The following is an 18,204-nucleotide window of genomic DNA, read 5'->3' on the forward strand; positions in this document are numbered from 1 at the left end:
GATGTTTTTAAATCAACACTTCCGCCTTGTGGAGTTACAATGAACTACAAGGACCTCAAAGCTCCACAGGCATTGACAATGTCCATATGAGACTATTTAAATGCTACAGTACATCAATTGGCAGAGTATTAGTCATGTGAATGTCATACTTCATCTAGCAGTAATACTGAAAATATACTAGAGCTCCACTGCATTTTCACCATGGCCTCTTGGAGTAGTAGATACATAATGACAAACACGCACGGCTGATTTGATTGACTTTATTTGTAAGGCACCATAAGTACTTCCTTACTGCAGAACATTTCAGTTATGTATAGTAAATGTGTTACTTTTTATATTTCACCTTGTTTAAATGAAGCTATGATTTCATGACACTTTTTTTTTGTTTTTTTTTGCCAAAGTACACACTTTAGGTTTTACATTATACACAAAATAAGTATTTAAAAAATGACCTTTACAAAGCTCAAAATGCTTACAATGCTTCACGCTTTGGGGAAAGGGCAAGCGATTGGGTCAGGTATAGGTCAAAGTACTGCAGTTCCTCTAGTGTCACATCAGTACTGTAGGACATAGCACAGGAACCATCCAGGACAGACAGAAGATGCAGCCATATACACGTAAAGCTTTATATGTATAACTGTATACATAAACTGGTCCCCATCTACTAAACAAACACATAGTTCATTTGTATCAGAATTTAACAGCTTTTTACTCTCATTCTATTTTATAGCGATAATATTCAAACAAGTGCATTGATCACAGAGAATGTGTACCAATTTTTTTTTTTTAAACATTTCTTCGCTAATAGAAAGGAATATAGTTCCCCAAGAGACATGCGTTTGTGTGCATCTAGCTACTCACACTCGTTGCATATCACTACTGTTTAAGTCCATAGGAGTAAGTTGTGCTCACAAGCTTAGAGAGCCACACGTCAATCCCAGGTTCATCACTGACTGACCAACGTTCAAATCTAATATTACAGAGGTTTATGAATGCATTCACATACGGCTATGGAATCATCTCAGAGTTATCTAGGAAATTTACACAGATCTATATACCCTCACAGTGTAACCCACCAAAAACAGAACGGAGAATGTCTATTAATATAAGGGAAATACAAAAACATACAGTACATCACATGCTGTATCACAGGCTGGGATCAAAACAATGGTCAGACAATAACACCAATTACCTCCCAATGAATCTTACAGTAAAACCACCACAGTCACCATCACACACATCTTCTATATTCCCCATAGCTCTAGGGCTGCCACATTCAACCCAAGGTTCTAGACCTTAGTCCTAGCCTGAACCAGTACCTGGGAGATGATGAATATGACGACATCGCCTCTGACGCCCAGGATTCTTCAACTCAAAGTCCCATTAACCAGCTCTGCAAACGTTGTAAAACATATGTTCGGAACTCACCAAAATATGGAGTTTGGCGGAGCAACTATTGTCATTACTGCATTTACACACAGCATGTACTTCCAAAAACAGCCCGTCTCAGACTAGACGTAACATAGTAAACGTAAATCCAGGTCACTCAAATTAGTATATGTTACATTTGGCATGGTTACATAAAACAATGCAACTTAAGGCAAAAGAAAGGAAGGAGGTTGGTTGGGGTGGGAGTATAACGCGAACATCTAACAAACAAAAAGATAGCGCGTTCGAATTTCATCACCGACAACTTTAGCAAATACTTTTTTAGCTACTTAGCATGCTAGATAACACTCCCCCCATCTTTAAGCCTTAACCCCTAGACTAGCAAACGTTAGCCACCTACCCAACCGTAGCAACAACCAATTGAATTCTTAACAAAACATTTGCAATTTGTAACCTATCATACCATACAAAATGGATGATGGACATACACAAATTAATACATACCATACGAAACGTAACATATCATACTAAACGGAGTGCCATATTTCGGGGATTACCGAAAGTATTGTCATAACGTTTGCAGAGCTGGTTAATGGGACTTTGAATTGAAGGATCCTGGGAATCAGAGATCATGATATTCACATCATTATTTCTTCAAGTCCAGGTACAGCTTCAGTTCTAGCCTACATCGGCACTCAAGGGGCCAGGTAATATCGTATCAAGCTGTCGTTTCTCGCTCTGTTTCTCCAATAGGTTGTGAGAAACATGTTTGGGAAAGATTTTGTAAATGCACATTAAACAGTGGCTAGTTGTGCTTTATCTACTCAAAGAACAGCTCAAAAAAACATTAACTATTCATTGGCCATGGACAATAGATCAAAATATGTGAGTGCTGTTAACGTATTGTATACAAGAGAAAGCTCAATCATGTATCATTTTTTCTTATACAGAGATTCATTTTTGAGTAAAAAGATATTCGGGGCTGAGTGGACATTTAGCATAATATGTTCAATGCCGCTGCCTAACAATAGGGGTTGACAGAGATGTCAACCCGTTTTGTAAAATAGACCGGAGGACTCCTGTTCAAAGAGGTGACTCAATGGACGTCAGAGCTGCTTTCTAAAACACTTACTGCCCTCTAGTGTTGGAGGCAACTACTCTCCTCTACTGCATCACCGCCAAAACATAATATTAGTGCACTTTACAGAAAGGAGAAAAAAAGATTGAAGGTCTTTTCTACCTTCCACAATGTTATCATCACTGCGATCTGGACATTCGGACTGTTATTATAGTACTGATAGCATGCCTTTCATGGAAGCTGCTGTGTGTGGATATGTCTAAAGCAGCTCAGTGGGTTAGACCGGGTTCTTTGGGGAATTTGTCATAGGGGGTGGATTTGTTGGAGGACTGATAGCGCAGACTTGAAGAGAAACAGCATGAAAGTAGCTCTAAGGTGTTTTTCGTTTCCCATATACAATTTTTATTATACATCTCTCTACTCATCTAGAAGTATTTTTTTTCAATACGTCCTACTTTCTTAAAACGACTAAAAGCAGCACTAGAGTTTGACTACGTAAGAGCACAGCTTTATATGGCATTAAGCCAGGAATGCGTCTTTCCCAACTATAGCCATCAGGGACTGGAATTACCTAGTTACACTATTCCCCAAGAAGACTGACGTCTTTCAACTACCCTCCTTCACCTTGGGGGCGAATACTAACCTGAAAATCAAAGTGCACCCAACTATCAATGCAGGATTTTCAAGTTAGGATTCAGACGTCCATAGACCCGTTTCAATGTAGCTCATCTAAGAGTCTCTTTACGATGGAGCAACAAAGTCGTGTACACCAAACGATCGAATCAAGTTGACACAACAGAGGCTAGAGAGCTGTGTGACGCGAGCCTGTCTGTTGGATCTCTTCTGGTTTGTTATTCCAATTATACTGTGTGACATTCAGGGTCCCAGATGGGCCCTGGTTAAAAAGGGAGGAAGGAGAGCGACAGTGGCGTGCAAACAAATATCCACTTATGAGAAAGAACACAGATTAGCAAAATGGAGGGGAGGAGAGTGATTAAAGGAGAAGTTTCCTCTTCTTTCTTTTTTTTTTTACAACCAGATCTCTATTTTTGATGTAAATGGTATGTTATAGTGCAGTCTAGACTCTTTTGTGATTTCAAGTTTGAGGAACTTAACCCAAACAGCATATCAATTCTTTGTCCTCGTCGTGTAGTATGGGGGCCCCGAAAAAACACGAACAAAAGTTCCAAAAACACCCAAATATGTTTTTGTAGAAACAGCAAAGCTTATACTAGTGATGCAGGGCTTTAGATGCTGTACACATGAAATTGTGTCATTCCGAACTTTATCCAGAATGTTATATTCCCGTTTGGCGACTCAAGTAGTTTCCCCTATCCAGCTGTTCCATTTTCCGTGTAGCTTGCTGCATGTAACTGCCAAAATAAGAAAAACACCAACACAAAGTGTCTTCATAGGGCATTGGGCCACCAGAACAGCTTCAACGCGCCTTGGCAAGTGTCTGGAACTTCCTGTGTGGAAGCACCTCATGCTTTCAAAACACTTTGTATCCCTTATTTAATCAAGAGTTTCCTTTGTTTTGACAGTTACATGTAGAATGGACGGAGAGATATAGCTTGAGTCGCAACAAAATGGAATATAACGTTGAGGATAAAGTTTGGAATGACAATTTCATGTGTACAACATCTAAAGACCGGCATCACTACACTAAAAGCTTTATTTCTCAAAAACATTTGAAATCACAAAAAAAGGTGTCTGGACCCTTATACAACATGCCATTTACATCAAAAACAGAGATTTGGTTGTGAAAAAGGAAACTCCTCCTTTAAAAGAGGGAGAGTATAGAGTGAAAATGTGGTCAGAATGGAAGGAAAAGGGACCGTTGGTGGTCCGTGACAAGAATACACAATTAACAAAAAGAAATCAAGCTCAAATCAAACGATATCTGAAGAAATTGTATATATATAAAAAAAAAATAAAAAAAATAAACACTGTACATAGTTGGAATGACGGCAAAAGCATCAGATAGGACGAGAGATCGAGAGAAAAATAGAGTAGAATTTAAAACCAAGCATGGCAAATATAAGTAGGACGATTAGGGAGAAGGGTGTAGGGGAGAGGAGGAAGGCTGGCATGGATACATAGCAGGTATACAGGACCACAGCCCTCCGATGCTGCTGATATGCGGTGGAGGGAGAAAGAGAGGGAGCTCTAGTCGGACTTGTCCCCGTCCTCCTCACGGTGGTTGTCGGCTCCCTCACGGGACGCCTTCTCTTCCTTGGCCAGCTGGGCCTGCGAGGCAAGGATGGAGGAGAGGGAGAAGAGGCCTGAGGAGGAGGTGACGGCCGGCAGGGTGGACTGGCTCAGGCCCAGGGGCATGGGGGTCATGGGCAGGGCCAGACCCTGGAGCTGGGACAGCTGGTGAGCCTGGAGCTGCTGCTGCGGACAACAAACACACAGCTCAAACACAGGGGAGGCGCAGATGGGTGCATATGGCTCTCACACACACACATATGCACATACACTGAGGGTATATGATAAACATATGTAGACACACATTATACATAAACCACAGGAGGCTGCTGAGGGGAGGACGGCTCATAACAATGGCTGGAATGGCATCAAACACATGTAAACCATGTGTTTGAACAATTCCATATATTCTGTTACAGCCATTACAAAGAGCATGTCCTCCACAATTAAGGTACCACCGTCCACATGTGACATAAATACACCGAGTGTACAACATTAGGAAAACCTGCTCTTTCCATGACCGACTGACCAGATGAATCCAGGTGAATACTATGATCCCTTATTGATGTCACCTGTTAAATTCACTTCAATCAGTGTAGATGAAGGGGAGGAGACAGGTTAAATAAGGTTTAACCATTGAGACAATTGAGACATGGATTGTGTATGTGTACCATTCAGAGGGTGAATGAGCAAGACAAATTACTGAAGTGCCTTTGAACGGAGTATGGTAGTAGGTGCACCGGTTTAAATGTGCCAAGAACTACAATGCTGTTGGGTTTTTCACACTGAACAGTTTCATGTGTGTATCAAGAATGGTCCCTCACCAAAAGCACATCCAGACAACTTGACACAAGCTTTTGACACCTTGTAGAGTCCACAACCTGACAAATTGAGGCTGTTCTCAGGGTAAAAGGGGGTGCAACTCAATATTAGGAAGGTGTTCCTAATGTTTTGTACACTCAGTATAATATACACATAAAGATCGTTTATCATCATCTTCAATACCTAAAACACCAGACAAAGCTAAAGGAAACCCCAGGACAGCAGATGCATCATAAAAGAGTGATAGTGAAATAGTGACAGAGTAGCAGTAACCCCACAGAGAAGGGGCTGAAGGGAGCAGCCTACCCGGATGATGGAGTTCATCTCTGGAGGGGTGACCTGCTTGGCCCTCTCGATGGCCCCCAGGACCTGCTGCTGGTGCTGGGGTACAAACACACACACACGGGGGGGGGGGGGGGGGTAAGTAGATGGATCAACACTACCAACACTGACCCTGTGCTCCTCACCCATTCAGTTTTTCAACCAGCCACCACTAACAGAACACAGGGCTCTGATGGAGAATCAATGGTCTACTCCCATGTTGGAATGGGTCAGGGTCATCTTGTCATGGACATAAATGAGCACATCTTATCTGGATCACAGCAGAGCGCACTGGCCCCTTTGATTACAGGGCTCTCAATGATGAATGGGGGGAGAACAGAGAAAAATATAATACAGGGAGGGAGGGAGGGAGGAGGAGTGGTCAAATGAGAATGATCTCATTCCAGGCTAAGGGCGCAATGTGGGGTTGGGGTTAGGGGTGAAGGGTCAGGGGTTAGAGGGTGGTCTTACCTCCTGGGACAGATAAGGGAGGACCTGGGCACAGATCCCGTTTAATCTCTTCACAATCTCAGCCTGAGGAAATAAAACACTTCAGCCCTTAGCTTCATTTAACACCCATCAGTCTCACAACACAAATCCAATGCACCCAAAGGGCACTTTACAACAAGCACACAGAACATAGGACCTTAATTTGATCACTCTTTTGTTGCGGAGAATTTTCATGCACCGATTTACACTACCGTTCAAAAGTTTGAGGTCACTTAAACATAATAAAAAAATAATTTAAAAAAGTCCATTAAAATAACATCAAATTGATCAGAAATGCAGTGTAGACATTGTTAATGATGTAAATGACAATTGTAGCTGGAAACGGCAGATTTTTTTAATGGAATAGCTACATAAGCGTACACAGGCCCATTATCAGCAACCATCACTCCTGTGTTCCAATGGCACGTTGTGTTAGCTAATCCAAGTTTATCATTTTAAAAGGCTAATTGATCATTAGAAAACCATTTTGCAATAATGTTAGCACTGCTGAAAACTGTTGTCCTAATTAAAAAAGCAATAAAACTCCTTCTTTAGACTGGTTGAGTATCTGGAGCATCAGCATTTGTGGGTTCGATTACAGGCTCAAAATGGCCAGAAACAAACAACCTTCTTCTGAAACTCGTCAGTCTATTCTTGTTCTGAGAAATTAAGGCTATTGCATACGAGAAATTGCCAAGAAACTGAAGATCCCGTACAACGCTGTGTACTACTCCCTTCACAGAACAGCGCAAACTGGTTTGAACGGTAGTGTACATAAAATTCACTGAAAACCCACAGTTATATTAACAGTATTGCACTTTTCAAGTAGCCTAACCACCGATCAAGCAACATGCAGGATTATCTTGCTGTGACAATGTAGGTCAAATTAAGATCACACATCTGTACACACACACACACACACAATGTTCAGGCAGTGATTATCATAACCAACTCAGATATGCAACACAGTGTTAATTGTGTTACTTTCTAATTCAGCGTGATATCTGAGAAGAGACCTCATCACATTCATTTACCATGCACCATTACACTCTTATCACTATCATGCACACCGACATCGCTTGCTGTCTCCTCTAAAAATGTATTTTGTCTCTCCACTCTTCTTTCTATACACACACACACGCAAGATCACATCACACACACAAATAAGAGGAGATGCCAAATGTTTTGTCAGGCGGGAGCACAATTCATCTAGGCTAACCGGAGAGAGGCCTCGCAACTGGCAAGGACATTTTTTATTTTATTTTTAATAAATAAATATAAAAAGCAGAGAGAAAGAAGAAACACGAATAACCCCTTTTCAATATCTCCCTGGCACAATCCCAGACTAAACTGTCTGGAGCCCCTCAGCTGGAGAGAACAGAACGCTCAGGAGGAGAGAGAGAAAGCGAGGGAGAGTGGGAGGAGGAAGAGAGCAGGCTGAACACAAAACCCAGATGTGAATTCTCCTCGACATTCAGTTCTACACACCCCCTTCAATTTCAACTCTAATGCTGCCGCAGTTCATCTGCACCCACTCACACACACAAAGGCACACAAAGCACGCACTCACACACACACACACAAACGGGCTAACAAAAATGCGGATACACACATATAGGCAAACATAAGTGGGGATACACACACACAGCTCCCCTCGCTCTTTCTCGCCTCTGAATTTCTAAATATTTCATCCCCGTCAAATAAAGGAGTAGGGGTGATGAATTGTACTCATGAGGCAGAGTGGAGGCTGTGTATGCACTTGTGTGTGTGTGTGTGTGTGTGCGCGCGCGCAAGCGAGCGAGCGTGTTTGTGACGCTATTTTTCACTGCGTGTTCCATGCTGCCGGTGTGGCTATCAGGGAGGAACCGTCAATCTTTTAGGGTGGCCGCGATCGCCAGACGAGGTCGCAGATAAAGCCGGGTCCACAGAGGCACATCGCTCTACCCCAGCAGCCTGCCCATTATTTACTCCCCACACCCCCTGATCAATGGGCACCAGATGAGCCCCTTAGACAGTAGTACGCTACTCTTCCACTGATCATGTAGGAATATACCTAGATTAGAGCTTTAACCTGTGCAGTACTGTACTGCTCCTTCCATTAGAACAATCCCTCTGTGAGTAATGATGCTTTCTCATCGATGCCACAGAGAGATGATTCACTGTCCGTCTGTCTACAGGCAGCATGATGGGAAGTAGGGGTGTGCCGACATGGTCATACTCGTATCTGCAAGTTGACAGTTGATAGTCGGATCGGATGATACTCGTGATTGGTAGATGTTGGCAAATCACCTCCCTGCACATTCTCACTGCAAATTAAGAGCAGTGAACAGAGGGGTGTGTGTGTCCTCAACTTGCAGGGGCAGCCACGTTTGCCGTCTGTCACTCATAATGCGCAGCAGCGGTTCATATTTCTTCTCCTACGCTTGTACCGCTTGTTAGATATTACGCACATTGATAGCAAACATCCTCGCCATGTGATTTATCATAGTAACAGGCAGCAGAAATCCAAATGATCAGACCGAAAACTGATCCGGTGAAATTCTGAAGCAAGTGGATGGAAAAATACAGCCTTCCTCTATCCAATCAGGGCAGCAGGATCAACATACAGCCCACCCTTCTCTTTACAGCCAGTGGAGTCATTTAGACCACCTAGAACCTCGCACATGACTGACATGAGAAAGATGCGTGCTGGCACCCAAAAAGTACTTTCTTTCCCTGATCAAGGATAACAAAAAATACTCCGATCATAATCGTACCTCGGAAATTGCCCATATCCATTAAGATTCTTGTTTTGTCCGACTAGTCGGCACACCCAAGGAGAAGAACAGATTCCTCTCTCAGATATCACTGCTGAAGAAGTGGTTCCTATTAATGTAGCACGAGAGACTTACCTGCTTGTGCATTTCGATGTTCAGCCCATAGGACATCTCATAGTACTGTAAAGTAGAAGGAAGAGGCGGCGTTATTATATATACAGTATAATAATGGAAAAAGGGAAATGACATTATGTCCTGTAGACAGATTGTCTATATGCATTTCTGACTGTCCCACAGAGCAGTCTACAGCAGCCATCTCCTGGGTGTGATGTATCATGTCATTACACCAGGTCGAACCCTTTACACACATCCTGTTATTGGTGTCCTTCTGTGTGTCGCTGTGAGAAGGGATGGTGTGTGTTCTGTGTTAATGAGTGGGCCAGTGGCTCAGCATTTGCCCTGTTAAATCACCCTCTCGGTCTGTGAAGGCATGGGCTCCAACGCTCTAAAACAAACACACATACACACGAGAGAGGAGAGTAAGCCTTCCACCCCAAACGGCATGTCCCTAAAGCAATTACGGTGCTGGGGAAATGGAGGTGCTTGCGTTAGCAGGCGGCGAAGCGGGGAACCCGATAGGCAATGGGGGGGGCTGAGCTGAAGCTCCACACACTGACCCGCTGATGGATACGAGTGCAGCGCTGCACAGATTAGATGAGATTAAGCCAGTCAACGGATCAATTAGAGAGAGAATATCAGACAGCTACACAGGCCTGGCAAGAGACAATGAGATTAGCTAGAGGTGGAGAGTATGTGTCGGGGGGGGGGGGAGAGGGGGAGGATGACATAACGACATCAGAGACAAAAAGACCACAGATGAGATGAGGAGGAATCATAGAAGGGAGGAGAGAGAGAACAACAACATAGAAATACACAGAGAAGAGGGAGAGGCAGGAGAAAAGGAGTGGAAATAGATGGGAACAGGGCTACACAGGAGGAGGGGTTAAAATAAAGTAGAGACATGACAAAAAGAGAGAGAAATCATATGCTCAACATCGCTGCAATACTGCTAATATGTTGTAGTTGCAAGACTAAAATAGTGCCAAATTCAAAACTATCCCATAATAAAAAGGTGAAAGTATGTTTTGTTGAGATATCATATCATTGCAGTGTTTAACATCCCCCTGCCTGTACAGTAGTTGGTATGAATGTGATTCCATGTGACTGGGCCAGCGGGCCCTGGGGCAGACTGACAGAGCAGGGTCAATCACACACACACACAGCACAGAAACACACACAGACTCTCACCATGATATAATGACGCTGCATCTCAGACTTCTCACTTGCCAGCTTGTCACACTCCAGTTTCAAACTGCAGAAAAAGGAGAGAAAAACAGAACATCTTTTTAGTCTACAGGAAGTATCCATCATATCTCTTCAGAGAGCCAGGAAATGATTTCATCCTTCCCTCAGCAGATCTAACATGGTGTCAATCGACCAAAGGATCCCAAATAAACCCCAATAAAAGGCCAATATATACACCCAGATTGCTTTTAAATGTCCTGCCTATAAATAGTGGCTGGTTGGTGAATGTGCAGCTCTGAGGCGTCGCAGACAGCCATTAGCTGTAATCATGTCAGCGTGCTCACTGCAGATGTCACAGGAGGTGACAGGACAAAGGAGGCCAAGTCACACCACTTGTCACAAACTTGGTTACCATATTAGAATGGTTCCGGTGTTGACGTCCCCCCTGGAAAGCATTCTGATTAATAATGATACAGAGGGAGAAGGGTTTACATCAAACAAGGGTTTATAATGGTGTATTTACATTAAGATAGTCTTTGGGATCTGGATCTGTGCCACTGTGAATGACGGCTCAATTAGGCAGAGCATTAGCTGTGGCGATTCTCATCATTGGTCCTAAATGGGAAACTGCTGCTCATAGCCACCACTGATTCTGTCACTTACATGGAAAAATAGTGGATGCAAATGGAATCATAAAAGTGGCGCTGTTAAACCAGCCCAAAGTGAAAAGGTTAAAGAATAAACCGCCTCATTACAATTCAAGAGCAGTCCTCAGATTCCCTGACCAAACAAGTGCTCAGGGGGCGCATTTCATTCAGACAGCTCTCTCCCCCTGGCCCTCCATCTCTACTCCTCTTTCGCCTGCAGCCTCCACTTAGCCAAATCGCTTTTCCCTTCTAAAAAAAATAAAAAATCCAACAGCAGCCACACAGAGGTTGGTTGTCATGACGACCAGCCTCCCCTGCTGCCACCCTACCTGAGACCCTATTGGGATTGTCTTTGTGTGCCTGTGATTGGTGGAGGCGGCCCAGGGGTCCAGAGAGACGCTCTCAAACGACACTTTGATAGAGTTTTATTGCCGCTCCTTCCGCCTCTAAATCGCTCCTGCTGTCATCTTTATTTTGATTTATGTATTCCCTGAACTATTTATGCATGTGAAGGAGGGGGGGAGCGACAGTTACAATGCTCACTACTATGCTCAGGAGACCGCCTGCAGAACATTTCCCTTTAAAAGTGCTGAACACAGCGTTCTACAAAGCCTTGTCTATGGCGCTTCAGCTCAAGTCAATAGGCGGCGCATATGCATGCTACGAATTCGGCGTATAGAACAGGTATTCTTTTCAACTGCTTCTGTCTGCCTCTGAAGGGGGTTAAATGGGGGGGGGGGGGGTCTGGGGAATTACACACCAAAGCCCAGGCACTGAGGTGTTCATGCTATAGGAACAGACTGATGATCAGACCGACAGGAATTTCACACAACGAAAGAACATAGGCTTTTATCTTGCTCTCCTCTGATGAAGCTCAATGAAACAGGGAGGAAAGAACCTTAGCCAATACACACTCTAGTTCCTATACCACAGGTAAAGAGGGGAAACCAGATGCAGTCGGAGCAGTGCAGCTGCTTCTTCAAAGGCTAGAATAAAGAAGAAACCTTCCTTGGTCCATAAACTCCATTTAAGTCATGAATTAAAACAGCACAACACTGTACATCTCAATCCAGGTAAAACGAATGACCTTATACCATCTAGCAAATGCCAATCTTGTTGGGTTGTGGCTATAGTGGTACATCATAACACTGCTTTCTATTACATGAAAGAGAACAGAGTTGTAGACTCGTGTTCCAAATAGAAGTGACACACATCTATAAAAAATATGCAGCAGAAGACACAAAAATGTGTTTGTCTTGCTGTGAATTATTTGGTATTCTAATCATGTAGGTTATGCCCATGTGATTTTGATAAAAGCAGCATGTGGTGCACACGCTTACGGCAATGACTTAATAGAGTAGAATTCAACAAGTGCTCTAATCTGTACTCTCACCTACAAATATAATATGGTTATGCTTAATAAAGTGATTAAGAGTTTGTATCATAAAGGACAATTCCGCCATTTTTCAACCTCATTCATCATCTCCAGCACCAAACCAGAGAGAAAACAGAGTATTTCTATGATCTGTGGTTGTAAAGAAAAGGTCCTAAAAAAATACTTCTCTGTGACATCACAGGGTAGGATTAAAGTTTAAAAAAAGATTTTCAAACCCTTCAAGTTTCTAGCCCAAGGGACGGTATTTTCTTACTCCCCACATCACCGCAAATCTCATAGTGTTTGAAATTCAATGTTTTAACTTTTGATGTCATTAGGCAGAACGTTTGATTTTTTCCTACAAAATTTAGAAAATGTGCCATTTTACATTAAAAAAATTATATATATATATATATATTTCATACATATGTTAACATTGGTATTGTACTGGAGAAAATGAAAATTATGTTGAAAGTTGGAGTTGCCTTTTAACTAAAGATACTAGTTTATCTGATAAGCTGTGGTTGGAGTGTTAAAAAAATGTACCTGTGGTATTGTGCTTGGAGGAACTGGAACTCATCCTTGATTCGGTCACACGAGTCAGAGGTCGTGAATTTCAGCTGCTGCGATGAAGCCTGAGACACAGAAACACCATCAAACATGTCAGTGAAATCAGACAGATCTGGCCTGGCTCACACCAGTAGGACTGAGTGTTGTATTGTTATCAGGGTTGGAACCAAAATTATTTTACAATCGTTTCATTCCGAATAGAATTTCATTATCATTTTTTTTTTTTTTACTGTTCCAACCTGCAAAATATGTTCTGAACAGCTTACAAACAAAAAGTACCGGTTTATAATGTTCCTTTTTTAAATTAAAATTACTTTTCCAATCAGTGCGGATAGAGCAGCTTGCTATGGAACCGGGAAGCTACAGCCTAGTTGTTTATATGCGTGATGGACAGACAAGTGTAGGGCACGAGATGCGACTGACATGATGTAGGTGGGGAGAGAGATAGAGATGGTGGAGGCGGCTTGGGTTGAAGCGATATGCATCTTGTTAATGACATGCATTATCTGAATTTGGCCTACAGAATTATACCTACAGAGGAGCACATTCTATGGATGAACTTAGGATGTCTGAACTTCCGACAGTTGGCTTAACATTAGACCAGTGCTAAAGTTAGATAGTTAGCTAAAAAGTTTGTGTGCAGAGCGGCAACAGAATGAAAAACTACGTCGTACCTTTTTGTAGTTAATACATCTGATGTGAAACATGATAACTATAGTATCTAAGTAACTAGCATTGAAAAAGTTCATCCATTCTTCTGTAATTAAAATCTATCCCTAATTTCTGAATCACGCTTGAAACAGCTAGTAGGCTACAGTAACCTATGCTTTGGAAGGGGAGGGGCAGGTTGCATACACACTAGCAAAAATGTTCAGCTGGCGGCAGACACTGGAATAAGTTTTGAGTTAGGTCTTTGCATAGGCGCTTTGTTGTGTTTTTTTGTGGGACTGAAATAAGAATGTCTTGAATGTTAAAATAATGTTATCAAGCGGTTCCCATGCTTTTAAAATAACAGTATAGATCACTTTGGTTCACGGTTCTGATTATGTTCCTCAATTTAGTTATTTTCCGGTTCCAACCAGATTGTCATTACAGTCACATTACTTTACAAGCAGTAGTGGTGGTAGATGGACTAATTGTGTCTTTGTGCCAAACTCACTGCAGCTTTAAACCCAAATAACAAAATCTTGTTAATTTTCCAGCTGACCGCATAATGTGTCAATTGGGAAATCTCTTAAATATGTGTAGCATTTAATTTAAAATAAATAACTGTAGGTCTAATATAATTTACTCAAAAACCTATACAAAATGGTAATTTCTCCACTCCCGTTGACTCAATCCAGTCTAACCATTGCCACGGCGCAATCACTACTTTACATGCTAGGTAAAGCTCCGCCTTATCTCAGTTCACTGGTCACGATGGCAACACCCATCCGTAGCACGCGCTCCAGCAGGTGTATCTCACTGATCATCCCTAAAGCCAACACCTCATTTGGCCGCCTTTCGTTCCAGTTCTCTGCTGCCTGTGACTGGAACGAATTGCAAAAAATCGCTGAAGTTGGAGACTTCAGCTAACCGATCGCTGCAGCTGTACATAGTCTATCGGTAAATAGCCCACCCATTTTTACCTACCTCATCCCCATACTGTTTTTATTTATTTACTTTTCTGCTATTTTGCACACCAATATCTCTACCTGTACATGACCATCTGATCATGTATCACTCCAGTGTTAATCTGCAAAATTGTAATTACTCGCCTACCTCCTCATGCCTTTTGCACACAATGTATATAGACTCCCCTTTTTTTCTACTGTGTTATTGACTTGTTAATTGTTTACTCCATGTGTAACTCTGTTGTCTGTTCACACTGCTATGCTTTATCTTGGCCAGGTCGCAGTTGCAAATGAGAACTTGTTCTCAACTAGCCTACCCGGTTAAATAAAGGTGAAATACAATTAAAAAAATAAAACATCCGATGCCAACGTACAGTATGTCAATGAATGATGAAGCCAAAAACAGTACATACAGTATGATATAAATCCCCGATCATTGTCACATTGGCTAGCTAAACTCATGTGCAGAAACACTTAATCAGGTCTAACGGTTGTCTCGCGCAGAACTGCGTATGTGCAGGCCGTCAAATCAAAGGCACTTATTTGATAAAACGTTTTTTTTTGTGACGAAAATGAAAACGTGTCAGTTTGTCACTTTCAGGAGGTTGGAGTACTAACATGTTCAGCTATTTAAGAAATTGGCTCTAATCTAGGTTGTGCCCTTACCTTTCAAGAAAATTAACTAACGAATAATTGTTCACTTCTCAAACCCCAGCCGGGTCAGCATTGCAAGCCTCCCCGGAAGTCTCGATGTAAAGAAATCCATATTACAGCCTTCGTTGTGATAATTGCGTTGTTTGCTCTATAACCCATCCATTCATACGCCAGCGTTATATACGATAAGGCCATGACAACAAAAATAGTCACACAGTGGCGGAATAAATTCAACTAAATATACATTTGTTTCATCACAAAACCGAAGAACAACACCTGTCTGGTGAAGTACACAAAGCAATTATTGGATGTAACAAACAGTTATGACCTGCAACATGGTCAAGTTCGTTAATGTTTGACAGTTTACTAAACTACTGATCTTAGAACCACAGACTACACAACACAAGTCAGCACAAAGACAACATGAGCATTTCCGCCGCTACTTCAGAACAATTTCAATTTAAACATTTAAAACGTCAAATCAAGGCTATATGCTTAGTTTAATACACTGAAAACAAACTTAAAAAGGACATCAAAAACTATTTTGTCCAATCACTGTTGCTAAATATTCTGTGGCTGTCTATAGTACTTATTTCTGTGTGCGTGCAAGCAAAACATTTTTTTTTTTACTCACCCTACTTGTTGACTAGTTGAACGGCAATGCAGTCCTCCTCTCTTTCATGTTGACAAAACGGTCTATGGCTCTGTTAGTTAGCTAGCTAGTTAACGTCAGCCTAAAAGGGCTAGGCTACAGATTGAACTTCAAATCATCTGGCACTACATGACCAAAACGTTGTGGACACCTGCTCGTCGAACATCTCATTCCAAAATCATGAGCATTATTATGAAGTTGGTCCCCCCCTTTTCTGCTATAACAGCCTACACTCTTCTGGGAAGACTTTCCACTAGATGCGCAACATGCTACAGCCGCAACATGCCATACTCTTTTGGTCCAGACAGCATCAGATACATGGGCTACACATGTTGGGAGAGGGGCGCTGTTTCCCTCGGTTGGATGATTTCTCCGGTGAGATTCAGTCACTTGCTAATGGACAGAAAATGATGAAGAGGTGATTTTTTTTTTTATTGGTCAAATATTTGGCATTCATGAATACACGCCGCCGTTCATCGCCAAAATCTTGTAATGTGGGTTATCAGCTGTCTGTGCAGGGCAGGCAACTGTCTTGTGAGTGCTGAGCAGCAGCCAAATGGAGCAGTTGCTATGCCATCAGGACATTACGGGAATTTCCTTAAAATCTCACTCCATTGGGATTTTGGACAACGCTTAGAACATTTCAAAATACAAATTAATATCCCCTCTGATTTCAATAATGCAACACAGGCACTAAAAATTATGGATCTTAAAAGGTTCTGAGAAATGTGTTGGGAAAAAAAAGATTTAAAAAAATGGAAGGCACACTCTGGCTGCCTGTAGATACTGTGATGATAGGTGGTAGTCTAATAGTAGACACCTTTTCCTAAAAGCACACGGCCAGTTCCAGATCTGACAGACTGATACATGAGGGTTTGCCAAATTTTCCCATAACTTAAAGATTTCCTGACTTTTGATAGCCAGTATTCTAACAATCTAGGGAAAAAAGTTAGGCTAAATGCTAAGCTACACATTTCCTTACTTGCAAATCAAAACACTTGGCGACCAAGTGAAAACTGCTAGATATAAGTAGGCCTAATCCATTATCATTATAACTAAGCAAAATCTCTACACAAGCCTATCCGACAGACTTCAAGTTCCAAGAGCTCTAACCTCTAACATTATCTATCCATCCAGCCAACCGTGGCAAAGAGAGAGCAAATAGCAGCTATGTTGCCTACACAAGACCATGCCTGTGTCAACAAAAGGCACTTAGGGGCAAAACACCAGCTGGTTGTTCGCAGCTCTTCCCGCCCCAGACCTGCAGCACCACTGAAGTCAGCCTGGCCCTGCTGGTAGCCCCCAGACAGAGTTGGGGGTGATCTGGTTTCCTCAGTGTTTAGCACAGTATGCAAACGTTTAAAATACCAAAGGTTCTTTGAGTCAATAGCCTCAGGTGGAGCATTCCAGTGCAGAGAGAGAGAAAGGGAACGAGAGAGAGAAAGTAAGAGGGAGTGAGGGCCCCCAGTGTTTCTTCCCATAAGTTCCTCCCACACAAGTTCCTCCCACATCAGCCTCACTCCGAACACAGCTCCAACCCGGAGCAGGTAGGAGTTGCCCTTTAACCACAGATACAGGGTCAGATATTTTATCTCCTAATGGTTAATGTTAGGGTTTGAGGTAGGGTAATCCGATCCTAGATCTATGGTAAGGAGCCACTTTTGCCTCGAGCCAATGAAGAAGTGGCAAAGCGAGGGGCCCCGTCTTTCGGTCTTTACAGCAGGTGGCCTTTATTGGTATTTTTTTCACAATTTTCACCAAGCCAGAAGTTTTTGTATGGCCAAATGAGTATGTGGAATTCGGTCAACAAAACATGTATTGGCTTATTTTCTATGTGAGGCTTATTTGATCGAATATACGTGTTGTAATGCTTAGGTTGTTACGAGTGCACTGACAAGAGGAACACGTCACATCCTGGCAACTTTGAAAAAACAACTTTATCAGTTGTTCACACGCGTATCTGCCCTCTAATTGGCTAGAATAGACCCACCTGATCTCACCTCCTCCCAACTGCCTTCAATCTTTGAAGACGTGTATTTTAATTGTTAGAGCAGCCACATCTATTAAATATAATGGATAATCTATGCCCGAGCACCCCACATATGCAGGCCTCTGACCTTTAGCCTCACCCACATGCAACCTTTGAAGTACTCTAGGCTATATAAACATGCAGTATGGCTGGGCCTACTGTTGGTGGTGCAGTGCTGTAAAGTGACCAAAATGAAAAAGCTCTGTGGGGCCTCCAAGCACACAACAGATGGATGCACATAATGTTAATGAAATACTGCCGTAATACGGTGACACATGCCATCTGGTGTGACG

General features: G+C 42.3%; 1 protein-coding gene across 2 annotated transcripts in view; it reads right to left on the reverse strand.

The window, feature by feature from the left end:
- Positions 1-246: 246 nt before the first annotated feature.
- The window catches only part of LOC115108338 (TLE family member 5-like), a 35,601-nt gene continuing 17,643 nt past the window's right edge, over positions 247-18,204 (reverse strand). Inside the window, exons 3-8 of one of the 2 annotated variants that reach the window (XM_029632542.2) lie at positions 12,940-13,028; positions 10,375-10,438; positions 9,202-9,246; positions 6,293-6,355; positions 5,807-5,881; positions 247-4,864 (exon numbers count right to left, since the gene is read on the reverse strand). In XM_029632542.2, coding sequence (XP_029488402.1) covers positions 4,637-4,864; positions 5,807-5,881; positions 6,293-6,355; positions 9,202-9,246; positions 10,375-10,438; positions 12,940-13,028 — 564 coding nt within the window. In that variant the 3' untranslated portion in view covers positions 247-4,636. The remainder of the gene's footprint in view (positions 4,865-5,806; positions 5,882-6,292; positions 6,356-9,201; positions 9,247-10,374; positions 10,439-12,939; positions 13,029-18,204) is intronic. The other variant, XM_029632543.2, reaches the window with a different exon arrangement.

Source organism: Oncorhynchus nerka, linkage group LG24 (assembly GCF_034236695.1).
Source record: "Oncorhynchus nerka isolate Pitt River linkage group LG24, Oner_Uvic_2.0, whole genome shotgun sequence".
In the NCBI taxonomy this organism is placed as follows: domain Eukaryota; kingdom Metazoa; phylum Chordata; class Actinopteri; order Salmoniformes; family Salmonidae; genus Oncorhynchus; species Oncorhynchus nerka.